General features: G+C 35.4%; 1 protein-coding gene across 1 annotated transcript in view; it reads right to left on the reverse strand.

Annotated features, from left to right (window-relative positions):
* Window positions 1-10,000, reverse strand: part of LOC125044284 (glycolipid transfer protein-like) — a 15,285-nt gene that overhangs the window by 398 nt on the left and 4,887 nt on the right. Inside the window, exons 3-5 of the mRNA XM_047640873.1 lie at window positions 5,650-5,768; window positions 3,140-3,290; window positions 1-1,388 (exon numbers count right to left, since the gene is read on the reverse strand). The exon at window positions 1-1,388 is cut by the window's left edge and continues 398 nt beyond it. Coding sequence (XP_047496829.1) covers window positions 1,206-1,388; window positions 3,140-3,290; window positions 5,650-5,768 — 453 coding nt within the window. The 3' untranslated portion in view covers window positions 1-1,205. The remainder of the gene's footprint in view (window positions 1,389-3,139; window positions 3,291-5,649; window positions 5,769-10,000) is intronic.

Raw genomic sequence — 10,000 nt, forward strand, 5'->3', positions numbered from 1 at the left:
CTAGCACGAGGAAAATACAAAACCAGAGGCATCTATTTACAGCTAGGAAAACTCTTCTTGGTTGGTGCCCATGTGCTGTACTTAGACATGATAACATGATAAACATAAATACACCTCTTTCTTGGTTGAAATATCAATGTTGTGCAAGAATGCAATGTGATTACAAAATTCACAATGACATATAACTTTACACCTTGTTGACTCATAAGAAGAAACTCTTTTCCTGGTTTCCAAAATATATGTTTTGTAAAGAGGCTAGTTAACTTTCAGGCATGGTACAACCTGCTTCAAGATTAGAAATTGATTAAGAATAAGTAAATAAATAAAAACTAAATCTCCTTGAACTCACAACCGCTACTTCAAGAATGCAAGCACATCTTGAACAGCTGACTTGCTTAAACTCCACACAGAAATAACAACTGTTGGTCCCATGATCATATAATAGATGTATATGAATGGTGCTGCAGAGGCAAGATTTCTTCAAGAGGCAAGATTTCTTCAAGGTACAATCTGTAAATGCCACTGTGACGGGTTTTCCATGAGACCTAGTGTCTTGCGCACCTTTTGACGCATACACCCAAGCATGTGCGCACTTGTTAATGACCACTATGCAGTTGCCGTATGGTTCTGAATGGTTCGACCTTCTGTTTGTCGTCCTAATTTATGATATGCACAGCTTTCTGTTATATACATACATATAAAACATCGTGTCCCCTTAAACATGGATTTCTCTGCACACATTAAAAGTTTCTGTGGTGCTTCACAACAACATGCTTGGTATCTTGAATGTATGTGCTCTATAAATATGATAGTACTAGTGGTTTCTCTGTTACTATAAATGTTAGAGAGTAGTTCATATATATCATATATACACATTTTGCTAAATCTATATTTTTTTTTTTTGTAAAATAAGGTTCTCTTCTATATAATAATAAATTAAAAGAAAACTAATAACAAAGAAAGACAATATACAATAATAATAATAATAATAATAACAATAATAATAATGATAATAACAACACCTACAGCAATGAAAATAACAATGCTAATCTGCCAGTTTCCACTAATTTTCTATGCAATCCAAACTAAAGTTTAAGAAAAAAAAAAAAAAAAAAAATTCAACATAAGACATGAAAGTTAGGTGAAATTTTCATATATACATAAATATATAAAAAACAAAAACACTATGCCAATGCACCAGACTCTTAAACTTTGTTATCATTGTTAAGGCCCCATTCATCATACATTTGTACTATCACACTGAGATTGGTCTCAAGCTGTTTGATGTAAACTCTGCAGTCTTTGAACAGCGTGTCCTCTGGACCCCCCTTACCAAAATACAGGGCCTTGACCAGCACTGATCTAGTGGGGACCGACTTAACCACCATCTGAAATTGAGGAAAAAAGGGATGTTTAAAAGGACACTATTTACTTAACAAATTCCACAAATTCCAAGTTTCAACACATCCATCAAAGTAAAGTTAACTAATATAAAGGAAACACCCTAAGAACACTGTTGTCATAGTAACTGGTTATATTACAGTTACTGATCTCGAGAATTGTGTGAGTAACCTCCTCTCTTCAAACTACTATAAAAGGGGCATTTATCTGTTCCACCACAGATGGGAAAGCTCTTAAATTACCATGACTGAAGATATTTACAATGTTTAATCCATTGGATCAGGATGATGTCAGTTATGCCATTAAAAAATTTGGCTGAGGATCAGGTGATGGGAATATGCCTTTAACCCATTCACCCCGGATTTATGTTCTGTCCCCTGTAGTTTTTGGTCTATTTTGTTACATACAGATGGCTCCACATGTGCTAAGCTGGCAAGGAGTCTATCAGTAGGCCCTAGTTACCGATACTGATTTTCCCATTCTTTGAATTGGCGGGAAAATGTGTTTTTCTTATTAATATCATTACTATCAATACTGTTATTATTGTTATTGATGTGATGATTATTAAATTGTAATTAAAATATTTTCGACAATGAAATGATACAAAAGAAGCTTTCCTAAAGAGAAGGAAAAGAGCAAACAGAACTTGTAGAGCCATCTATGTGTAAATACAATAAATAAACATGTATTACAGTGGGCATGGCATGTATTCTTGCGACATGGGGCGAATGGGTTAAGGTGAATTTGGCAGAGGGCCAGTAACTGGATACTCAAAACATGTTTTGGCACCGTATCTCTTTAAGGTGCCATAGCTTATGGCCAAATGTTCTACAGCCCATACACAGAGCAAGGGGCCCACCATAATGGTTCAAGTTAAGGCCCCTTAGAGTAAGCCAGAGGGAGAGCAGCCCTAGTGGGTTTCGGTAAAACATAGATGAAATTTTTTCAGCCTTAGAACAATTGCTACCTTACAATTTGTGTTTTGCTCAAATATAATTGAATCTGTAAGGAAAGGCAATACACTAAAACTAGCATAAGACACAGTGAGCATTTAGGAGCATTATTTCCACTGGTAAATGAGGCTGAAAAATGTACCATCCATGAATCTTGGCTAGAAGAGCACTGGCTACAGAGAGGACAATATTTCCATGCTTACGATATCATAAAATGACAATGTTACTTATTGTTAATATCAGTACACAGAGTTGTTGTCTACCTAGAGAGATGATATGTAGTCTGTGCAAAGAAAACATTCTATTACCATCTAATATAGCAAAAAAAAATTAAACAGCAAAATAGATAATAACACTGCAAAGAGGAGGAGTCTTGACACTGCACATATATGGGCTAGGCCTAGAAGCCACACATATGAGAGAGTCACCTCTCCAGTAAGCCTAATGCCCAGATATTTGACCATGTGAGGGCAGCAAGATACCCATATCCAATGGGTTAATACCTTAAAAAACAAACATATAAACAGTGAATAACTTCCCAGCCAACAATATGATATTACTAGAAATGTTAGAGGAGTATCTGTAACTGAAAATGAAGCTCAGTGGTTAAAGGTCAAGCACTTTGAAACACCTTGCATTGAAAATACTCTGGATGGTCTACCATTATTACTTTTTCATAATATTATTGAATAACAAAAAACAACAGGAAGGATGAAATTATCACAATTCGAACACAATATATTGGATTTCTTAAAGATAAAGAAAAGTCAGTAAATCAGTCCTACCTTGAAGATATTTTGGACAATCCACTTGTGGTACTTTTTCAGGGTGACGTTATAAGCATCTGTTGCTAGGTGGTCAAGCCTCTCTGATCCCGTTCCCTTCTCAAACTCGTCACAAATCCCATTAATGAATATTACGGTGAACTCCAACGCTCTGGGGAAGAGTTAGGAACCAATATATAATCCTAGAGTATAATTTTATTCTACAATGACATTTTTTTTTTCAAGTAGATAGTTAGATACAATCCTAAAAAGTCCTCAACAATGGAGAGACCACATTTACTTGTTTAAGCCTTTAAAGTTTATAAATAATATTTAACTTTGTTGCTATTATTACCATACTTACTTAATAAGATTATATCTGCAAGGAAAAACAAAACCAGGAAGAGAAGGAGAAAGAGGTGGAAAGGATTAAGATTATTAGTTACTACTACACTCCTAGCACTACTACACACTGAATTCCCATAATCCACTACACTTGGGACCTGAGGTGTGCAGGATTAGTGCAAAATGCTGAATCGCCTCCAAATAATAGCTGAACACTTTTGTAGGTGGTTAAATTATGATGTGAACTTTGGAAAAATCTATAAAAAAAGGTTCTGAGTAGTCCAGCTACATGAAATAACTACAGTATGGCATTTATTGATTTGCAACTGCATCTATCTCTTGAAGTGCAGACTGTTTTCCATTGCAGACTACTCTTAGATGGCCTCCAGAGATGAAGCCTTTGAAGAGAGCCATAAGGCAACATCCACACCTACCGAATGCAGTATTTCAACCAAGGTGTAATGCCATACTCAGTTTAATGCCCCATTGATATCTAGAGCCAATATGCAGGTACTCTGACCTCTGTCTAGGGCATCACTCTATGTAAGGGTCATTAAAAGGTACAGCTCTGCTGTTGAGCAGTTTCTCTGAAACCCATATTGCATTGGAGTCTGAAGATGGTGATTGGAAAGATGCTCTGTTAGTCAGGATCCTATTACCTTTTCAAAGATTTTGCTGATGATAGAAAGCAAAGATACAGGGCAATAATCTTCTATTAATGATTTGATTAAGGCCAAAGTGCCTTAGGCCCCTCTTGAGGAGTTATGTAGCATTGCTGCCTCGGGAAACAGCTGGCAAATTCAGTTCACTCCAAATAAAACACAACCTTTTATAGTACCCAGATCTCAGTCTGATATCAGGTTATCCTTCAATGAAGATATGAATGAAAATGAAATTCTCAGGGTAACATTTGACAGTAGGCTAACCTTTAAAACACTTATTGAAATTATTACAAGGAAGACAACTGGTAAACTAGCCTCTCTGACCTAAGAGTCTGGGAGAAAGGTTCAAATCCCCTTATCAATGGAGTATTCAGTGCTATCATGGGGAAGCGCAGCTCAAAAACATCTTGAACTCATTCACAGCATCCAAGCTATGGCTACGAGGACAATCAATCACAACGAAGTTAGCATGAACAACCGAGACAGCCACCCACATCACCGGACCTTTTGATGATATTCAAAATCCAGAAGGAGTGTGTGGTGAAGGAGAGAGAGAGTGAGTGAAGAGAGAAAGATGAGAGAAAAGAGAGAGAGAGAAAGAGAGAGAGAGAGAGAGAGAGAGAGAGAGAGAGAGAGAGAGAGAGAGAGAGAGAGAGAGAGAGAGGAGAGGAGAGGAGAGGAGAGGAGAGGAGAGGAGAGGAGAGGAGAGGAGAGGAGAGAGAGAGAGAGAGAGAGGGAGAGAGAGAGAGAGAGAGAGAGAGAGAGAGAGAGAGAGAGAGAGAGAGAGAGAGAGAGAGAGAGAGAGAGAGAGAGAGAGAGAGAGAGAGAAGAGAGGAGAGAGGAGAGAGGAGAGAGGAGAGAGGGGAGAGGAGAGAGGAGAGAGGAGAGAGGAGAGAGGAGAGAGGAGAGAAAAGAGAAGAGAGAAGAGAGAAGAGAGAAGAGAGAAGAGAGAAGAGAGATGAGAGAAAAGAGAGATGAGAGAAAAGAGAGAAAGCAACAGAAAAAGTGGAAGACACACAGACAGAAAGAGAGAAAGAGAAAAGAAGGAAAGAAAGAGTGAGAGATAGAAAGTGAGCATTAGAGTGAATGTGTGAGTGAATCTATGAGTGAATGAGTGGGTGTGTAAGTGAGTGTGTTTGCAAGTGAGTGTGTTTGCAAGTGAGGGAGTGTGTGTGTATGTGTGTATGTGTGTATGTGTGTATGTATGTATGTGTGTGTGTGTGTGTGTGTGTGTGTGTGTGTGTGTGTGTGTGTGTGTGTGTGTGTGTGTGTGTGTGTGTGTGTGTGTGTGTGTGTGTGTGTGTGTGTGCGCATGTGCATGTGCACGTGCGTGTGCGTGCGTGAGTGTGAGTGTGTGTGAGTGTGTGAATGTAAGTGTGTGTGAGTGTGAGTGTGTGAGTGTGTGAGTGTGAGTTTGAGTGTGTGAGTGTGATTGAGAGTATGAGCATGAGTGTGCATGTGTGCATGTGTGTGTGTGTGTGTGTGTGCATGTGTGTGTCTCTCTAAAGCCACATGCCTACTCACCTCTTGAGCCAGAGAAGGGCATCTACTATAACTGAATCTTGCACTTCCTTTTCTTCGCATATTAAGTCATTGAGGTACTTGTTCTTTTCTGGGTTGCAGTTGTATGCTTTGTAGATCTTCTGAAATGAGCAGAAAACAGTAAAGTTATTTTCTACGAATCTAGATTTGAACATCAAATATCAATCTAATTACAGTTTTCTGGGTTCAAGTCGTATGCTTTTTCGAGCTTTTGTACTGTGAGAGAAGAGTAAAAATCAGTAATCACCCTCCTACAGTTCTCTTATTTAAATACATAAAATGAAATGAAATAATATAATTGCAACTACTAATAGCAATATCCATTACCCCTCTCAGACCCTCTAATGTACTTTCTTCCGCAAATATCTTCGAAACAAACTGGAAGAAGGGGAGAACATGAGCAGGGAGAGAGTGGTGGAGGAGTTATACATCTCACAACAACGTCATTTCAAACCATTTGCTGTCGGAACATTTACTCGGGTCTTGCCAATTTCTCCTTCAAAGCCAAGCGTAAACTCCGTCATGCAAATTGACAATTCACGGCCATGCATTAGGGTACAGTATTAAAAAATGTCGTGCTAAAACATCAACATCTTGATCCAACAGTTTGTTTAGAAGATATTTGCAAATAAAACAATTCCTCAAGGGTTCTGCAATGGACCATAGTATCATAACTATCGAAAGAGGGAGCTTCTTGAAAATGCTTACAATACCTATCAAAAATTCCGATGAAGAGGACTATGATCAGGGTAAGCTTTAATATAATTTTCTATTTAAATTACAGTAATGATTATAACAACAACAATAACAAAGAGAGCAGAAATATATCAGTAAATAATAATAGTAATAGTAATAGTAATAATAACAACAATAATAATGATAATAAAAACAATAATAATAATGATAATAATAATAAGAAGAAGAAGAAGAAGAAAAAGAAGAGAGTAAATAATAAGGAAAAAAGAAGAAGAAAAAAGTAAAACAAAGAAAAGGAAGAAGAAGAAAAAAAAGAGAAAAATAAGGAAAAAAGAAGAAAAAAAAAGAAAATGGAGAAAAGGAAGAAGAAAAAAAAAGAAGAAAAAAAGGAAAAATGAAGAAGAAAAAAGAAAAAGAAAAAGAAAAAAAAGGAAAAAAGAAAAAAAGAAAAGTAAACGGCAAAGGAAGTAGAAAAAAAAAAACAGAGTAAAAGAAGAAGGAAAAAAAAGGAAAGGAAAAAAAAGCAAGAAAAAAAGGAAAAAATAAGACAAAAAAAAAAAAAAAAAAAAAAAAAAAAAAAAATCAAATCTCGCACTCCCAGCCAAAGCCCCAAAGCACAGCCGAACAGAGGGCAAGTGCACCCAGGCCAAGAGCGCGATATTTCACATTTTAAGGTTCCTGTGTCAGATAAGGCGGCAGGGAATCCCGGAGTCAGTGGCTTCTGAGATAAAGGATAAACGAACCAACGGAAACAGTAACGAAAACAGTAACAATAACAATGCCAATAAAAATGAGGAAAAAATTATACGGACAATAATAATCATAATTATTAATAACGTTATAATAATAATAATAATAATAATAATAATAATAATAATAATAATAATAATAGTCATAATAACAATGATCATCATCATAATAACAATAACAAAAACAATAATACAAAAGAAACTAAAATAAGAAAAACAACCATAACAATAATAATAACAAAAAATATATAAATAACTATAATAATAATAATCATGATAAAAAACAATCACAATAACAACAACAACAACAACGAAACAACAGCAATAATAATAATAATAATAGAAATAATAATAATAATAATAATAATAATAATAATAATAATAATAATAACAATAATAATAATAAAATAATAATTATAACAACAATAACAATAAAAAAAATATAACAAATAAAATCCAATACAAATCATAAAGTAATTTCTACTACTACCAAAAGACTACTGATACTACAACTATTATTACTACTAACAATAAGAAAATAGAATAAGAAATTATAATAACAATAATAAAACAAAAGCAATAATAACAATAATAAAACAAAAGCAATGATAATACCAAGAATAACAATAACAATTATAATAATAATGATAATTAGAACAATAACAATAACATTCATCTTCCCAATGACAAAAACTATTATTTCTTTTCCATAACGATAAAAAAAGAAAAAAAAAATATGACCACTATTTTCATTATCAAAAGTATATAATTAATAATAATAACAATAACAAAATCAACAATATCCAAAAATACTCAAAACAAACAAACAAACCAACAAACACAAAAATCAAAATAAATAGAAAATAACAAATAAACAAACAAATATGCAAAAAAACTATTATATATATATATATATATATATATATATATATATATATATATATGTATATATATACATATATACACACACACACACACACACACACACACACACACACACACACACACACACAACATCAGGGTAAATATATAAGCATAAATATATTTGGAAAATTATTATATATTCTATACATTAGTTTAAAACACATTTTGGAGTGCTTTTACCACATGCTGTATAATTTCTCAGTTGGTTACAATGTGTTTGAACCTGTCAAGCAGCCCAGTAGCCATTGGCCAGGATTGCATCATCTCTCTGTCCTGACTCCAGTCCCTGTATATATCATGTTATGATATGGCCGGACTTATGACACTGTGTAGTAGTTTGAGTGTTACAGCCACTCATTCCTGAGCTAACTGCAAGAGCGGAAAGACATCACTGACCACAAGCTTAATGTATCAGATCGGAAGAGTGATCCAGTGTGGGAACATTTTAACAGAATTCCTTCAAAGTCTAGGAAAAGATGGAGAGCTACATGCAAAGCGTAAACTTGAGTTACAAGGCATAGTAGCAAGAATGAAATCTCAGAGAAATACGTCAGCATCTACAAACTGAATTATCAGAAGAGGATATGGATGATCCCGATAAGACTGAAAATCTGACTCCAAAGGTGCCTCAAAGAAGTGTTGCCTCCAGCACTGCAGAAAGAATGTCCAACTTCTGCCACAAGTTTCTCAAAGTGTAAAGCAACAACTCTGAACACATTTGTTACAAAGACATCTTCATACGAAAAAACAAACCTTAATGAAGACGTCGCTAAGACGGTCTCTGCAACCAAATCTTCATTTAGATTGGTAGAACATCCTTAGTTTTGTAAAAACTAAAATGGTTGAGAAGTTGAGACCAGGATACACTCCTATCTTTAGATGGATGGTCTAACATTCACAAATGAGCCTATTACATGTGTTATTGTGACAACCTCAAATGGCCATGCATAAATACAAAAGACACAAGTGGATACAAAAGACACAAGTGGCCAGCCTCATACAGTTGAATATCTAGAAGAGCCCTCAAAATCAGCAATTCAGAAGTGAAAAGAACTTGGTTGCCATGTTGGTAGCATTGTGATAGATAATGCTGGTAATGTAAACAAAATGAGGAAACTGTTAGAACAGGGAAATGAACTGAAGCTGGTGACCTATGGCTGTCGGCATACATTCTGAATCTTCAGGCTCATGATCTGGAAATATTAAAGAGCATGTGGTGTATGTAGTAAAATACTTCAGAATCAATCACTATGCTTCTGCACGATACCACTAGGAAGTTGGGCAACATCTTGTTATGCCTCAAGACACAAGATGGAATAGCATGTGTAACTGTCTTGAAGATATACATAAAGAACTGGCCAGCTATCATGAAAATTTGTGAAGTTGATAGGGAGCAGATTGATGTCAGAGAGGTGTCTAACTTAACACTGAAGTGGTCAGCAGAGCATCTACTTGCATGACTAGAACCAATAGCTGTGGCTTTGGACAAAGTATAGTGATAAATGTACAACTCCTGAAGCAATGAACATATGGAAAGAATTAATCACAACTTCATTTAATGACAGAGATGCAGTAACTGCTGCAAAAAAAAGAGATTTGGCCAAGTCATAACACGAGCTCATCTTGCAAACCTGATTCATCCTTCCTTTCAAGGAAAACTGTTTAGTGCTGAAGTGAATGATGCAATGGATTATGCCAATGAAAAGTTTCCCTCACTTGCCACAGTCTTCATGAAATTTCAAGCTAAATTGGCCCCCTTTCAATGCAATTGAGTTTAGTGATTCTGTGACCAAGTGTACGTCAACTGCTGAATGGTGGAGGTCACATTCAAATATGTTGGATAATGATGTAATTTCTGCATCATAACAACTAATGTCTGCAGTGGCATCTTCATCAGGGCTTGAAAGAGTTTTTTCAAGCTATGGTATAGTACATTCAAAACTAAGAAACCAGCTGATGATAGA

Source organism: Penaeus chinensis, chromosome 35 (assembly GCF_019202785.1).
Source record: "Penaeus chinensis breed Huanghai No. 1 chromosome 35, ASM1920278v2, whole genome shotgun sequence".
Classification (NCBI taxonomy): Eukaryota; Metazoa; Arthropoda; class Malacostraca; order Decapoda; family Penaeidae; genus Penaeus; species Penaeus chinensis.